Source organism: Acomys minous (assembly GCF_964271855.1).
Source record: "Acomys minous genome assembly, chromosome: 12".
In the NCBI taxonomy this organism is placed as follows: domain Eukaryota; kingdom Metazoa; phylum Chordata; class Mammalia; order Rodentia; family Muridae; genus Acomys; species Acomys minous.
Window position 1 is genome coordinate 44650856 of NC_140493.1, and position 16847 is coordinate 44667702.

At 48.6% G+C, this 16847-nt stretch overlaps 1 protein-coding gene across 1 annotated transcript; it reads left to right on the top strand.

The window, feature by feature from the left end:
• The first annotated feature begins 2264 nt into the window (after nucleotides 1–2264).
• On the top strand, nucleotides 2265–16458 carry LOC311578679 (gasdermin-A-like). Its single transcript, XM_084748693.1, has 9 exons — nucleotides 2265–2558; nucleotides 3768–3954; nucleotides 4576–4750; nucleotides 7689–7794; nucleotides 8459–8506; nucleotides 9125–9300; nucleotides 9675–9816; nucleotides 10263–10336; nucleotides 10922–16458. Exons 1-9 carry the CDS (start codon nucleotides 2339–2341, stop codon nucleotides 11201–11203), a joined length of 1410 nt encoding a protein of 469 aa, XP_084604819.1. The 5' UTR covers nucleotides 2265–2338; the 3' UTR covers nucleotides 11204–16458.
• The last annotated feature ends 389 nt before the right edge of the window (nucleotides 16459–16847 follow it).

The window sequence follows — 16847 nt, forward strand, 5'->3', positions numbered from 1 at the left end:
TCTCTCTCTCTCTCTCTCTCTCTCTCTCTCTCTCTCTCTCTCTCTCTCTCTCTCTCACCTCTCCCCTTTTCCTTCTCCCTTCATGCTCATTTAATAAACTCCTCTACAACATAATACTTGGCATCTGGTACCTAATTTTTTTATTGCCTTAAATCTCTTTATATTAATCATAAAACTAGGTTTAGCCCTGCTAGGTTCGAGCCTTAAAAAAATCATGAAAAAGGTGTGTCCAAAGGCTCTTTGGCAGACTAAAGAAGCAGTTTGTAACTCTGTGAACATAGATTAGCTTTGATTGTTTGTTTTGTTTTGGAAACAGGGTTTCTTTGTGTAATAGCCTTGGCTGTCCTGGAACTCGATTTGTAGCCCAGTCAGGTCTTGAACTCACAGAGATCCACCTGCCTCTGCCTCCCAAGTGCTGGAATTAAAGGCCAGCTATAGATTAACTTTTTAAAAACGGAACCCAGGAATGAGACAGGAATGCACATGCCATAAGGAATGATTACATCTCAGCAGTCGGAATTGGGTGGAGACGGACGACATGTTAGAGGGCGCTGCGACTTGCTTTGATCTAGTGTGTTGAGAAGGGGCTGTAGGTGGAAGCACGTGGGTGGGGGTGGGGAGTAGGGGTGTAGAGGGTGGCAGGGTAGAAGGGCGAGCTTCAGGACAGAAGAAGCAGTAGCTGGTTCCTGTAGCTTTCAGGCCTAGGGTCAGGAATGGCCTAGGAGCAACGGCTGAGGATGGCATTGTTAATGCCCCCACCCTCTTTGGATGGGAGAAGCAGGGAGAAGTCCGGAGTTCTGCAGTACCCATGAGCGACCAAGTTTATCAAAATGGAGGAAAAGCCAAAGATTGAGAAGCTGGGTGTTACCATTCTGGAGAGGAGAGAACCGGGGAGAGGGAGGTGTAACTAAGAAGAAAAGCTCAAGCACCATTACGTCACTCAGGAGGAGCTGAAGTCTACAGTTTTCCAGAGAAGAGCTTTATGGATCCAGCAAGGGTCAAGCTGGAATCCGGCGGCCTAGAATGAGTCCTAAGGAGTCGCAGGATGCCAGAGCCCTGTTGCGCAGGCGCAGTGCCCTAGGCATCCGGTAGGTCAGCCGGGTAACACCCACCAGAGGATGGCCAGAGGTGGGCAAGCTGAGTCCCAGGGCCTCAGGTCCCTCCCTGCCCTGCTGTCCTGGGTGCTCCGGCCTTGAACACCTGTTCAGCCTCCCTCCTCCCTCTTAGACCTCCCTGCTTTGGGCTGACCTCCGATCCGATCGGTATTCTGCCCTGCGGTGCGTTACCGCCATTGCCCTACTCCTGGGGCCCAGATTCCCCTCCTCCTCCTCTTTCATCTGGGTCCCAGGAGGGTGACACTGGAGGACCCAGGCACTTTCTCTTTACTGAAACCCTGCTGTCACGGAAATATTAAAAATTATCATTTAATATCGTTGGGATAAAGAATATACTAATACTTGTTTTTGTATTGAGACAAACTTGAACTTAAAAGGTTCCCTCCCCTTCTTTCTATTTAAAAACAAAACTGGGGGGTCTCGGCACTACCCACAAAGCTCCAGCCTGCACCAGGCTCTCTGCTGCAGTCTCCCATTCACCCCTAGACCAGCTCTAGTTGGTTTTCTTTTCCCAGTTGCACCCCAAGGCTCATCCTAAAATCATTGCCCAGCGCAAGTGCAGCGGACAGGTGGGTCCTGGAGCCCACCGCAGGCAAGTCCCGGCTTCAGTGTCAAGTGCGAGCGCTGCCGGAGACCAGAGAGGAAACTGACGTCTCATCCTAGATCCTTCTGCACAGGAATTTGTACAGTCACGGGGAAGGCAAGTAGGATTCCTGCTCCCTTCCCAAGCCCACGCCTCCCTCTGTAGCCCACACCTGGGTCCTCACTGCCTCTGGGAAAGAAAAAGGGACCAGAATTGCAGAGCTACAGCCTAGGGACCTGGGTCAGTTGCTAAAGGTCTTTACAGCTGGTTACTGAGTCCTCACAGAGATGCATGCATGGAGGAAGCATTTTCTAAACGTGACTGAACCACCACATTGCAAGGCACAGAGGGATGCAGCAGTGTTTCAAAACAAAACAAAACAAACCAGCCCTGTAATCCAGAGAAGCATGACTGTGGTCCGGAACTTCTCAGAGCCCAGTGTTGTCCACGGGGATAACGTGCAGGGCATTTTTAGCCAGCTGCAGCTTCCGCTCTAGGACCAGAGTTTGGAACCCGGTTCAGGCGCCAGTCTAGACTCCCACCTCCGCTTCTCTGTTTCCAGCTCCGCCCAGCTCGCAGCTATCACTGAGCACTCCCGTATCCAGGCCTGGATGACACGGTCCCTTCCCCGTCAAGGAACATGTCCTCCTTGTTCTTGAGGAGCACCAAGAGCCTGGTGAGAGAGCTGGGCAGGAAGGGTGAGCTGGTGCCCGTGGACAGCCTGAACAGCTCACCGCGCCTTCGTCCCTTCTGCCTGGTGAGGAAGAAACACAAGCGTTCTCTCTGGCCTTGGGACACTCCACTCATCCCCACAGACTTCTCCCTCCTAGACATCCTGGAGCCTGGCTGCCCTGACCCAGGTATCTTCTGGGGTGCTGCTGTGGAGTGAAGCGGGACTCCCAAGGGAGGCAGATGAATGTGCCATGGTGCCCAGAGACCCCTGGCGAGGCCAGCAGGAGCATGCTCCCACCCCCCATAGCCATGTCATGGCCCTATATATGAAAGAAAGGCTCTTTCCCCCCACCCATGTGTTCCTCCTCCCTGTGAAATAAGCAAACAATCATTATTTGATTTTTTTTAAACTAATTTTTTAAGTTTGCTTTCAACACAGTGGGTTTCATTATGCCATTTTCTTTTTTGCGGATTTTGTTTTGTTTTTTACATTTATTTACTTTGTGTGGTAACACGTGTGCCACAGCACTTGCAGGAGTCAGTTCTCTCTCCTTCCACGGTATAGTTCCCAAGGATCAAACTCTGGTTAGCAGGCTTGTGCGGCAAGTGCCCTTCCTGCCATTTCACACACATATATTAATTTGTTCATATTTCTGTACCTTCCTCCAGCCCTTCCCTTTCTCCAAAACAGTGCCCCTTCCACTTTCATGTCACAAGGACAGCCTTATCCCCCTCCCCCCTTTAGATTTCTTCCTTTCTTTCTACTTTCATGACATACGTACATACATACATACATACATGCATGCTTACATACGAACATACTCAATACACACATATAATTAAACAATTATTTGAGATTTATTTTCTCTCTGTGTGTGTGTGTGTGTGTGTGTGTGTGTGTGTGTGTGTGTTCACTTGTGTGCATGTGCACTTGCCACGTGAGCGCCTGTGCCCTCAGAGGCCAGAAGAAGGTATAAATCCCTCTGGAGCAGCAAGTGGTTGTTAGCAGGCCAACATGGGTGCTGGGAGCTGAGTAAGATTTTTCTGGAGGCAAGTGCTGTCACTGCTGGACCATCTCTCCAGTCTCTACAGTAAATTTAATCTACTATAAAGGCTACTGTGGATTCCAGGCTTCCTGTGCCAGAGATAACCTCACCAAACCCACCTTCCATCCTTGGATCCCTGTCAGAGGAAGCCCTGATGCTCTTTCTTCCCCAAATACAGATGAGGAAATTGAGGTTTTGAGAGCTCAGTGGCTTCCTCATAGTGCACACAATGTAGAAAGTGGTGGCGGCCATTTTGAGACCTGAATGAGGCCAAAGCTGCACCATGGGTCACCCTTCAACCCGTCTCCTTCCCTTGCTGGGCACCTGTAGCTTGGGCTTCTCTCTCTGCAGAGGTGAACCACAGTGAGCCCATCTACACCTGGGAGAAGGTGGCAGGAGGTCTGACAGGGGCTGTGAGCCTGAGCACTGGGCTGCAGGGCCAGGTGACTGGAAACAGCGAAACCACCTGCCTCTCTGCCTTGGCTGTGCGGACACTCTGGGTCGCCCCTTGCACCTGGGAGATGCTGCTTGAGAAAGGGTGAGAGCCAGGGAAGGTTTGTGGGTAGCTGGACTCCCGGCTGGGGCCAACGGGTGCAGGTCCTCCAGGTGTGAGGGAAAAGCCAAGGGTAGAGCCAGCCTACCACCTGGCAAGCCACATGAGACAGTAGACCCGTGGGAGTGAGCCTCGAGCCCACGTGGAGGCTCAGAGGCTTCAGGACAGATGCACCCAGGGCCATGAGAAGAAACAGAATTATAGGTGAGTGAGGCAACAGGGAGAGGTGGGAACTACAGTAAACTAGAGACGCTTGCCTGAAGCTGGTGGATACTCAATTGCTTCCAGGTTTCTGGACCTTTTTTTTAAAAAATCGATTTTAATATTTATTAAATATTTAATATTTAATAAATTTTAAACCTCATTTGAGCCTATGCTTAGATATATGAAACCTTGAAGAGGACTGTTCCTGGCTTTCCTCAGTTTCCCCCTTTTCAGGTGACTCCCACTCACTTTACACCTCTATCGCAGGCCCACGCATTGTTCCCCTAGCTGCTGAGATCGGTGCAAAGAGCACCAAGCCAAGACGGGATCCCCTTTTCCCCCAGATGAACAGACACCCTTCCCAGGTCTGATCTTCTCTGCTTTCTTCACCCCCCCCCCCAGGAAACTGAGGTCACCTAGGCCCTCCTTCCTCCAGGAACTGCAGAGCCGGAAGGAGAGGGAGAGCCTATATGTGGTGACTGAGGCTGTGGAGACCCTGCAAGATACTCTACTTCAGAGCCGCGGCCAAATGCTAGGAGCCGGACAGCTGGCCCTCCTACAGCTGGGCCACATTCAGGTGTGCAGTGTCCTGGAGTGGGTACACCGTGGGTAGTGAGGCTGGAGGAATAAGTGGTATCAGCCTCAAGAAGAGGCTCTACCCGGAAGTCTTGCCACCCTGAAGGGGAAACGCAGTCCTTGGAAGATGACGTGGTCTCGGCTCTGCCTGCACATGCTTTAATGAGGTCTCTCATGCCCATGCCCCATTGTCCCCTGTTTTCCCTCTGGTTTGAACCAGGGTCTTAATATATTGCCCAGTCTGGGCTCAAACGACCTCCTATCTCTACCTCCTAGGTACAGGTGGTACAGATGTGGCCCAGTGTGGGCCACTCCTGGGTTATCACGAGTCTGAAATAGCACCCAACCACTGGTTTTTGTCTGAGTTTTTCCAGATAGTTCTTGCATGTGTCCATTACGGTAGGAGGATTTGCACACCTGGTTATAAACTCCTATTCCTAGGTCATTTTCTTCAGCCTCTTTCGCAAGAAGGCTGTCTTCACATGAGCATTCCGGGACCCTGAGGCTCACTGCCTCCCCTGTATTAGTTGCAGGCTCAGGTGGCTGATCCCTTCAGCACGCCCACAGATGCGGGTGCCTATAGGTAGGGACCACCTTCAGGGCGGGCCTCCCTTCCATGATAGAGTACTGCCTGTAAGCACTCAGCAGACCTCATCCCTTCATCTTGATAATCCCAGGTGTGTCTGTTATGTCTGTTTCTTTATCTGAGGAAACCAGAGCACAAGGAAGTTCCTTGCTGAGGACCACACTGCCAGTAAGAGGCGGGTCCAAGTTCAAGCCTGATGCGTGTTTTCAATACATACTTGGTCAGGTCAGTTGAGCAGCAGCACAGCCAGCAAATGCTAATTCTAACCACATGTCCCCGCAGTAAAGGGACATTCTTCTGACCCACCTCATGCAACGGTGCAGGCAGCAGGGACAAGGACACGATCTTGCTCTTAGACATTTATTGCTCATGTTGTTATGGAGTCTCCTAAGCTCTGACACAACTCAGCCAACCACCAGATCAACACAGAACAAAGTTTTTGTCATCAAGCCACTGGTGATGGATCAGGGACACAGAATAGACTCGGGAGCTGAACTGTGACCTGGAGCCATAATGTTACAGAGCTTGAAAATCAAGAACATCAGTGTCAAGTTAGAGTTTTTCCACCCGTCAGGATTCGGGGATAGAAGACTTTTCCTCAGAACATTTCTTTGTGGTGCATTTATTCTGTTCTCATTGGTTGGTTTATTCAGTTCAATTGGTTGGTGGCAGGGTGGCTTGCCTAGCATTTATGTCTCGACTCGCCAGCCAGGATGTCAGTTGCTCAGGTACATGTCTCTCTGTGTCAAGCAGGATGTCAGTCACCCATGAAGGTCTTGGGAACTTAAACTTTATTTAATGGGCTGGAAAGATGGCTCAGAGGTTAAGGGCACTGACTGCTCTTCCAGAGGTCATGAGTTCAATTCCCAGCAACCACATGATGGCCCACAGGCATCTAAAATGTGACCTGGTGCCCTCTTCTTGCCTGCAGGTGTATGTGCAGACAGAACACTGTATACATAATAATAAATAAATAAATCTTTTTAAAAACTATTTTTAAAAACTTTATTTTATTTTATTTTATTTTGGTTTTTTGAGACAGGGTTTCTCTGTGTAGCCTTGGCCATCCTGGACTCACTTTGTAGACCAGCCTGGCCTCAAACTCACAGCGATCTGCCTGCCTCTGCCTCTCGAGTGCTGGGATTAAAGGTGTGAGCCACCACGCCCAGCTTTAAAAAAACTATTTAATCGCTATTCAAAATGGGAGTTTCACTCAAAATGGCTTCAGTTTGGTTCCTTCTTACAATATCTTACTACACGGAGATACTGAGTGTGCCATGAGATTGGGTTCTAGAATAAAGTAACCAGCCTTCCCAGACTGCCACAAGTATAGTCTGCCCAGGACACAGCACTTCCTGGTACCACCTAGAGTCCCAGGAACACCAAGACCTCCAATTCTCTACTGGCCAGTGAAGGGAAATTTAAAAAATAATATTGACTCAAAAGAAGAAAAGCATTTTCCCCTTACACAGAAGTCCAGGCAGGAGCCAAAGAGCCCCAGTAGTAGGCCACAGCTTTTCAGGGATCTGGTCTTTCTATTTTTTTCATTCTGTTGCCCCAGTGCATGGCTTTCACCTCATGTGCCAACATGGCGACAGTATCTACAATTATCATATGCATCCCAGACAAAAGAATGGGAAAGAGAGAGCAATGCCCCCCCAAACTTATACACACCACTGTGTGTGTCCTGTCAGCCAAAACTTGGCTATGTGGCCATATCTTGCTACAAGTGATGGCTTATATCCAGGACAGCCATGTTTCCTGATCAAACAAACAAACAAACAGGCAAAACTATAAGAGCTTCATTACTGTTGCTTACAAGTAGCTCTTTCTTGAGGAAATAGACAGAAAATGGACAAACAACGTGGAAGCCTAGTTTCCAGGGCCAACTTCCTCTCACGCCTTCACCTCTCTAAGCCTTGCTTTCCATGTGGAAAACGGGAGAAAGGGACTTGGTGGCCATGTAGAGTACAGATAGACCAGCCATGCCCCAGTGCCTGCCCCTGAGCATCTCCCAAGTGAGTGTCCTAAAGTGCGTGTAACATGTTTAAGGGAACAAAGCATTCTAGTGTCTTCATTGTGGGATTTCTTCGAACTTTACCAAGCCAGGTATGTTGTTTGAGTCCAGAATGCCCTAGGTTATTTTCTGGAAACACCTCTTACACACGCATAGTTCGTGTTCATGCTGCACATGGGAGTCTGCCTGGTTCCACCTTCATCTGCCTCTATAGCCAGCCCTCCAGAAATCTTGACATCAAGACCTTAGTAGTTTTCCTATCTGCCTCCCAAACCCATTCCTGAGGTTTCTGGAGGCTGGAGGGATGGAATCCATTTCTCCCTGCTTCTCTTACAGGTCCAGGGACAGGGCCATGTGGACATAGAGAAGATGGTGAGCATCCCACAGGGCAGTGTACTGGCCTACAGGGTTCTACAGCTGGTGGTGGAGGAAGATGGCTGGGGTAAGCCTATTCATCCTTGCTCCCTGCCCCTTCCACCCACTGCCAGCAGTCAGATACCAGCAAGCAGAGAGCAGCAGAAGAGGGAAGGAAGGTCCAACCTCCCCTCCCCATTGGCTCAGCAGTAAGCTGGTCAAGCCGCCTAAAAAGACTTGACTTCTGTAGAAGGCTGCTGGGGTCAGATCCTAAATCTTGCCTGTCCCTGCCTGCCCTGGGGTGGGGCTGAATTCCTAGTTACCTAACTGGAACAAAGTCTCTCTGCATAGCTGAAGTAAAAAAGTGAGCAGAGACACACAATGGACCTTGCTGGCCCCACCCATGTCCCAAACCAGAGACATATCTGAAAATTGTCTGGTTGGCACCAGCTCTGGGCACTCACTCTGGCCACTGGGTCTCTAGGCTTGGCCTTAAGGTGGAGGAAGGCAAATGGAAACAGCTCCTTTGTCCCCAAAGAAGGGAAAAGCATTAGTTCAGGAGCCAGCGATTGTCACCTGTGGCCAGGGCATGCCCTGGTAGCACTCTCTGTGGCAGAGCTTTAGGATGCCCTGTAGGGTAACCCTGCAGAGTCCCACCTCTGCTGGCCAGCCTGGAAGATGCAGCCTCCCTGACCAGATGTCCTGCTTCTTCTCTGGGTTTGTTGGTACTGTCCCTGCTCTGCCACATGCAGCTGTCCTTTACTTCCCTGAAAGAAAGCTCTGCAGGGACACCAGAAGAGGTGTCCTACCCAAGAGGTGACTACCCAAGGTAGGTGACTGTCCTGACATGGTGCTGTGGTCCTCAATGCTATATAGAGACCCTAGGTCAAAATGGGTGACTCCACCCAATAAAAGTAAAGTAAGCCAGAACTGCCCAGAGGAATGCCCAGAGGTAGAATCGCCCCCTTGGGACACTCTATCCCAAGCCTGGTTCCCTTTCCTGTACATAGGGGGTTGATGCTTGTCTCTCCAGCCTAGAGGATAAGAGCCGGAACCTCAGAGGCTGGGGTCCCAGAATCAGAGAGGTCTAGCAGCCCTGGAAGAGAAAGCTAGGGTAGGCTTTGTACTTTCTGTGGGAGCACTGTGAAGAGGGAAGAGGAAATAGGAAGGTCACAGTGAGCTGACTGGCAGGAAAGCTGGTTAAGACCTGTGACGGCCTGGTGTCAGCAGGATGCCCTCCCTGCCAATGTCTGGTGAAGGTGCAGAGGAGGGAATGGGGTGAGTACATATGGCATTCTGTATGAGGGAGCTGCACAGGGCCACTCCTGTGTCACTGGATTTCCTGGGGAGGCCGGGAACACAAAGGACCCCTGAGCAGGTGACTGGTACAAAACTGACTGCCCACCTGCTCTCTCCAGGTATAGCCTTCATCCAGGAATTAGGAGAAGAGTCTGACTTCCATGGCTTGCAGGACCAAGCAGATAGCCAGTTGCAGGACCTGGTCACACTGTCCTCAGAGCTACGGGGCACATTGCTAGGTGCCCTCCAGGAGCTACTGCAAGACCGCCAGGCACTCCAGGAGCTGGAGGACACGGTGATGGACCCACTTGCCAGGCTTGGCAAAGACCCCAGATCCAGGCAGACACATAGGGAAAGGGCAAAGTGGGCAGGAATGGAGCATGGTATCCACAGCTGACAGGGCTTCACTGGGGCTCTCACACACATTGCTAGGAATGCAAGGCAGGCTGTAGATGGACTGGCATGCCTTGGTGGCTGCTACTGAACCAGACCTTGAAGCTCAGACCCCATCAGACCATCCAATTAGAGGAAGCTGCTTCAGCCAAACTCAAGGCCAAACCCAGTCTCTTTGCTCCTCAAGGGGGACCCAGAGACAGGAATGGCTCCTTAAATGGACAGAGAAATTGACTGCATGAACAAGGGCCTCTCCCTCACACCCTTTTCCTGCAGCTGGAACAGGCTCTGGACACTGGGTTGCTGGCACAGCTGGAGGGGCCAGGAGGCTTTGTCTTAAACACCCTTCAAGACTCCACAGGCAATTTGTCATGCTCCAGGGGCCGGGCTCTCATCTACATTCTCGGAGCCCTAGCAGGTAAGAGAGAGGGTCAGGGACTGAAAGCAGATCCTGACCTGTGAACGAGAGGGAGGGCCATGCTGAAGGTTGTGCTGCTCAAGTGTGGTGCCCTAGGTCTGCCCTAACAGTAGAAGCAGCCTTGGCCAAGTTCTGCCAGACAGACCCTGGTTAATCACTACAGCTCAAGGCCACTATCAGGTGAACAGCTTGGGATTGTGAAAACCCTTTGTGTCTGAAGTTCATTGCCAGCCCCAGGTAGACTGTTCCAGGATGTGTAGTTTTTTACCTTTTTGAATCTTTTGGCAAAGATGGCTCCAGAGGTGCTAGAACTAGCAGAGTTTCTCCTCACTTAAGGACTCCTGAGATGCAGGCCTTCCTCCATCAGAGTCCATGAAGAAGGACACAATACAGAATACCTGGGGACCTCCTCTACTTGGTAACCACCTGCCTCTTATTTCTCACAGCTCTAAGTGAACCCCAGCATTGCCTGTTGGCCCAGTCCATAAAGAGACAAATCCTATCTGAGGAACTGGAACTGGTGAGAGCCTCAGAGGAGGGAGTACTGGGGTACAGGGAAGGATGTGGAGCACAGGTGGAGATGCTTTGCTTTGTAGGAAAATGTGATGTCCATTCCCTGAGAGCCTGTCAGCAGCTCATTTGTGCAGTCCCTGCTCACAGAGGGAGTAGGCTCTGGGTCTGGCCTTGCAGCCTCTTACTGGGCATCCCACTTTGTCCTGTATCCCGAAGTGCTCCTCGATCCATTTCATTCAGTGTTCTTTGCCAAGCCTGAGAATGTGAAGGGAAAGAGGATGTCCCACCCATCTCCCTGGAATGAACTCACGTGTTTCTGGTGGAGCCAACTCTTGAAGTCCATAGCTCGAGTGGCAGGCAGCCTGGAAGGCCCTGGGGAGTGCTAGGGATGTTTCATTGCAGCCAGCAGCAGCCAAGGGCAGTGTGCACAGTAGAAATGCAGTCCCTCCAACCAAATGCAATGCTGCATAAACCCCAAGGCCACAGCTTGGCTGTGGACAGGAAACAGAGGGCCCTCGCTGATGCTCAAGAGTGGATGCCAGCACTCAAGGCCTGGGTGGTCCCTGTTGTCTTTCTGTGTGGTTTCTTGCAGGTGGCGAGCATCTTGGAGCACAACTACAATCAGATGGAGGAAACAACCTATTCTCTCCCAACAGGAGTCCTCTGTGCTCTCAAGAGTGAGGATGTGGCCCTCATCCTAGGCTTGGTTCAGAGCTGTGGGCTGGAACTGGATAAATCCAGCTGTCAGTTCACCTGGGACCCCACATTGGTGCCTCAGCTCTCTGCACTCTATGGGTGCCTCACAGGGCTGCAGCTACTGGTTGATCCAAGCCCTGGGCCTTCCAGGACAGTGCTCCAAGAGGAGGAACACTGATCTGTCCCTAGGGTCACATCCAACCTGACTCCTGGCAGCCTAGGATGTCACTGACTCTGTGGTAGCCACAGCTGATGACAGACTTCTACCAGGACAGACCCCACACTACACTTGGGATTGGTTCCAGACATCAGAAACACTTTTCAAAACAGGCCCAGGGCCAGACCCTTAGTCAGGGTTCTCTCTGAGAGTAGTGCAGGCTGGCTGCAGAACTGTTTGGCTCTGTGCCCTGCTCAGCCACCACTCCCAGCTGTGTGGCTTAGGCAGCATAGTCCCCTCTGTGCTCAGGTAAAATTGCCCATTGTAAAAGAAGATCTGTGGTAATTCCCAGGGCAGAAAATGACAATAAGAATTTTAAATTTTTATATGACATGCTTACAAGAATGCTGTTATTGTTCGGTGCAAGGTGAATGAGGACACACGGAGCAGCAGCTCTCCAGGGTAACACAGGACTTGGACAAGCTGTCCTGCCTTCCATTTCCTGCAGTCTTCTCTGTCCCGCCTGTAACATGACAAACAGGTCAAACTGCTCAAGGTCCAGGCAACTGCACCAACAACTATACAATGTCTGAGCCTGGGATGGTTGGTCTTCAACAAGATAGACCAGGTTCTTCCCATTCTTTCTTAATTGTCAGAGTCTCTCTCAGCATCTCCCTAGAAGTGAGTTTCTTCCGTGACAGATTGTTTCTGCAAAGAGTAGAAAAGGGATCTTTTCTATAGATCCCTTAGATAGATCTAGAATCTATACTGTGGTTCCTCCTCTACCTGCCTATCCAGCAGTCCTTTCTGCATACCTCTTGCTTTTCCTGGGCCCTCTCACATCCCTGTGGGTTGTCCCTGCTGAATCTAATAACTTCCCCAACCTATTTTCCATCTCTACCCATCCTTTCAGGCACTCAGCCAAAGGCCAACTTTATTCTCCACTTTGTTCCTCGTTGTCAGTTTACTAGGGAAGCCTATTTCTCCTAACTTCAAATCACATCCTAATCTAGGTTGTTCCTCACACACTAACGGCCAATCAATTCGCCATCAGTTTTTGCCTTGATAACATACCAACTACTTATCTGGCTCCTGCTTCCATTTCCTCAGTCTCTTGAGACAGCTAAAACAAAGCCTTTCAAATAGATCACCTCTTTCCTCTGATGCCTTAGAGGCACAGCCAGTCTCAAATGGCCTCAAAGGCTCTCTGTTCTGTTCCACTCCTCTTGGCTGCACCCTTCTTCCCCACAGCTTCAGCCCCACTGGCCTGCCTTCCCCAGGTTCCTTCACCACAGAGGGCTGCCTTCTCTTCTTCCTGTCTTGGCTTTCAAAATACCTTCTTTAATGAGCCCTATCCTTGTTCACTCTGAGTTGCAAACTGCCTTCTCAAGTGTCTTGAGCTTTCCCACAGCCCTTGGCATTTTTCAAGGTACCATATACCTTAATGTACTGATGTCAAAGCACTGGGGAGATATAGTACCAGGCCAGTTCGTAGGGAATGGAGGGCCTGGCCACCCTGGGAAGCAAGGATTGAACAAGACTCATACAATCAGTTCCTTAACTGCATTGATGCCAGAGGCTGGTAACAGAAAGAACCAACATTCTAGGTGATGAATAGCCCCTGGGACTGCACCTGTACAGCAAACCTATCAAACAACCCTGCTTCCCTAGGAGGGATGGACTGGAGGGTGGGATTATCTCAGATTAGAAACAGTTTAAAGGCCTCACTATCCTCAATAGCAGAGACCTTGGTTCAGTTCTCAGCACCTATATGGTGGCTCACAACCATCTGTAACTTCAATTCCAGGGAATCTGATGTCCTCATTTGACTTAGTATTACATGCACACTTACTTACACACAAGCAAAACATATACATAAAATCTTAAAAGAAAAAAAAAAACTGAGTTGCACCTCAGACAGGAAAGGACTGTCCATTTCTTTATAGACACAGTGATTTTCTTCTGATTTTGAGGTGTGACCAACTGCACCTTGGTATGGAGTGTTCATGAGGCTCTGGAAGCCTCTACTAACTCTACAGCAATACCACTCATGAGATGCTCATGAACACCACATTACCTAACAGTAAAGGAGGTGACAGCTCCAAAGGTATTAAAGCGGCTCTCAGGACACAGGCAGCTACTGGGTGTCTTGGGACCTCGTGAATTAAAAAAGCTATACTATTTTTCCTACACTATGGGTAAGCCTTTAAGACTTCTCAGAAAACAGTATTTCAAAGATTCTGGTATTTCGTGTCTATACAATTCAGAACAGACACTGGACAATATATGCCATGGGACTTCCTCAGCCCAGAATGCACTCCAAACACACCCAGGAAACTCATCATCTTTGTCATCCTAGGACACAGGCTACTCACTCACCTAAAGATGCTTTGCCAACATGCTCCCTGAAGCAGCATCTCACACTAGAGCTTGCCATTTAAACACATGCAGGGACTGAGAAAGTCGCACAGTGGTGGAGTACTTTCTTAGCATGCACAAGATCCTGGGTTCCACCCTACAAGCACTGCAAAATGTTTAACTTTTTAAAATTGTGTTTTAGAGATCTGGTGAGATAGCTTAGTAGTTAAGAACACAGTCTGCTCTTGCAGAGGACCTACGCTGGACAGCTCATAACTACACAGGTCCAGTTCTAGGGGACTCAAGGCAGTCTTTTGGCTTTCTGGGGTACCCATCATGTGCATATATGCACACAGATACATACATATATAAATAATTAATACATATAATCTTTATAAAAACCTGTTTTAGTCTCAAATGTTCAGGCTGCCTGCGATTCAGAAAACTATCATGCAGATTTTTATTCATCAATTAAGGATCTAGTATGGGTTCTTTCAGACTGTACAGGTGTAACGCCATCACTAAGCAGTGAAAACCAGTGTACCCTAGAAATGAAAACCCTACATTACCAGACAGGATACCAGGAGGTGACTGTAAAGCTATGATGGTCAAAATACTGAGTACCCCATGCCTGCGTCAACATTCCAGGTATTATTGCCTAGCTGACTTCTTGTGGCCACTCTAAAGATATCCTGTGTTTTCTGCTTGGGGACAGGGTATTTAACTGATGCTACACCAAGTTAAAGGGGGAAGCTGAACACACTGAAGCTTACTGAAAAAATCTTGTAACCTGACCACATTATTATTGCCTTGCTGACAGGACTTATCCTGATGGCCTGGGGTCAGTCAATTACTCATTTCTATTGATGAGGATGAGTGCTCCTGTGCAGTGCAATCTTGGGTGTCTGGGCTCTGAATTCACTTATTTCCACTGTCCTCTGTGCTTACACACTCAGATAAGGCATGGCAGTTACTGCAACCTGAAATGGAACAAGAATGGCATTTCAAACTTAAGTACTTCAACTCAAAAACTTAAGACTTGAGCACACAGCCAGTTTTCTTCATAAGCCTAAAATACTTGCAGTAATCCTAGAGGTTCAGAACACTAAACCTTTGTAAAGTGAGGAAATGGCAGTTGAAACCACCATGCATCGATGACAAAGACTGAAGAAAAGGGTAATGGAGAAAGATAATCGTGGGTGTGCTTTGGTAGATGATAGTTTACCCTACTGTTTTGAACCAGGGACACGACACATGGGCCAAATATAGGCTGAGACACACATTGGTAGAGACATACTTTAAGAAAACCACAAGGGACAAAAGGAGGCAAACTTCAGAGTAACACTTGCCACTAGCAGAGCACAGTCAACCTCTGTCCAGTGGACAAGCAGACTCTTCGCCTGGACTTTGCTGAAGGCCTTTCTGAAGTTGTGCCCAGCCACAGAATTGTTCACTCTGAAGGCAGTTTTTATGTGTCATGTCCCTTGGACTGTGTGGACAGCACGCAGCAGACCTGAGGTTGAGCCCAGTGGCTGACAACAGCAGCTCCTCTATCACTGCAGCAGTGTGTCCCTATTATCCCAGGCTGTCAATTAAACCTCCTCTTCTAATCAGGACAGGGACTGGCAAATTCTGTACAAGGCCAGTACATACTTCAGCCTCTGATGACCCTATGATCCTTGGTACAATTCTGCTGCTACCATGAGCGAATAGCCATAAATAATATATATACAAATGAGGAGGCTATGTTCAATAAAATTTTATTTATGAACACTGGAATTTGAATTTCATATACTTTTCTCATGCTACAAAATATTTTTCAACTTTTAAAAAAACATTTGTTATCATTTATTACCCCAACCTTTTAAAAATCATTCTTAATTCACAGGCTGTGTAAGTACAGAGGGAGGTGGATTGACCCACCAACTGACCCCTAGGCTAGAGTTAAAGATTCTTTTGCCCACTTCATCTTGAACATGCAGACCATGAACCATGTTACCTGAAAAGGCCACAGCAGGATAACTACATCTATTTCATTTATTTGTATTCATTCACTCCATTCAAGCACTCACTTGGCAGCTCTCTGTATTTAGGTACTGTGCAAGATCCTTGCTTGGGACACTGAAGGAGTATGACACAGCTCTTCTCTCAAGTTCTCAATCTCTGCAGCATCTAGACACTGTAACTTCCCATGAGTATCAGAGAAGATGCCAAAGTGTGGTGATGTACCAGGATGTTTTATGAGACAGTTGTATTTAGTGTTTAGGTTGACTGTAAGAAATTACCACAAACTAGGTGGCTTAGAATAGAAATTTATTTTTCATCATAATAGAAGATAGAAGTCTGAAATAAAAACAGCAATAGGGTCGGTTCCTTCTGGAGGCTGTGATGGAAAAGTGTTTCATGACCCTCTTCTAGATTCTGTGGTCCAGGAAATTTCAAGACATGATGTTAACCTTTGCCTCTATCATCCCAGAACCTCCACTGTGTCTGTTTCTCCTTCTTTTCTCTTAGGAGGACTTGTCAGTGGGGTTGGGGCTCACCCTCATCCAGGACGATGCCATCCACAGGTCCTTATATTCACCTGAAAATGCCCTTCTTCCAAATGAGGCCATATATACAGGTTCCAGACAGACATTACCTTGTGTGAAGTGCACTATTAAACCCATTATAATACTGTTAGAAGACTCCTAGAAGACACAGTCAATGTCATCCAAATGCAGGAAGTAAAAGAAGCTGATTTTTCAAAGATGAAAGCTGGTGTTGGTCTGACAGACACGAGGGAGAAAAGGAAAAGCAGGTTCAGGTTGTAGCCAGATCAGGTGCGAAGCAACACCACATGGAACAATCTGTAAACAGCAAGTAGTTAAGTTTGGCTGGAGAACAGGGTATGAAGTGGGACAGTAGTGAGCAGGAGGCCAGAGAAGTCAATAGGTACTTTATCATCAAGTGCTGTGTGTGCCACAATGATGGAGAAGGTCCAGAGGGCAGCCTGTCATCATCTTCCATGGTTAACCACTGTACCATACCTCAGATCACTCTGTCATTAGAGCACTGACAAGGCTGAATTAGACAACCTTCCCTCAGCTTCTCTCAACCAAGACAGATAGCATGTCTCAGGTTTTACAATTTTAAACTGAAACACATGTTCACTTCCTACTGCTACTGAGATGACAGTCTTCCAGTTATTTCCTCTGGGAAGTATTCTTATTGCTCACTGTCCTCCAGTGCCATGGGCTCCTCTTGCTTCGGAAACACCCCGTGCTTCCTGTTGCCGCCCTTTCACTCCTGAAACTGAGAACTGGGA

Coding starts and splice junctions, on each gene's coding strand:
- LOC311578679 (XM_084748693.1), top strand. CDS start 2,339: ATGTCCTCCTTGTTCTTGAGGAGCACCAAGAGCCTGGTGAGAGAGCTG. Junction 3,955..4,575: donor GAGATGCTGCTTGAGAAAGG/GTGAGAGCCAGG, acceptor CCCCCCCCCCAG/GAAACTGAGGTCACCTAGGC. Junction 9,301..9,674: donor TCCAGGAGCTGGAGGACACG/GTGATGGACCCA, acceptor CTTTTCCTGCAG/CTGGAACAGGCTCTGGACAC.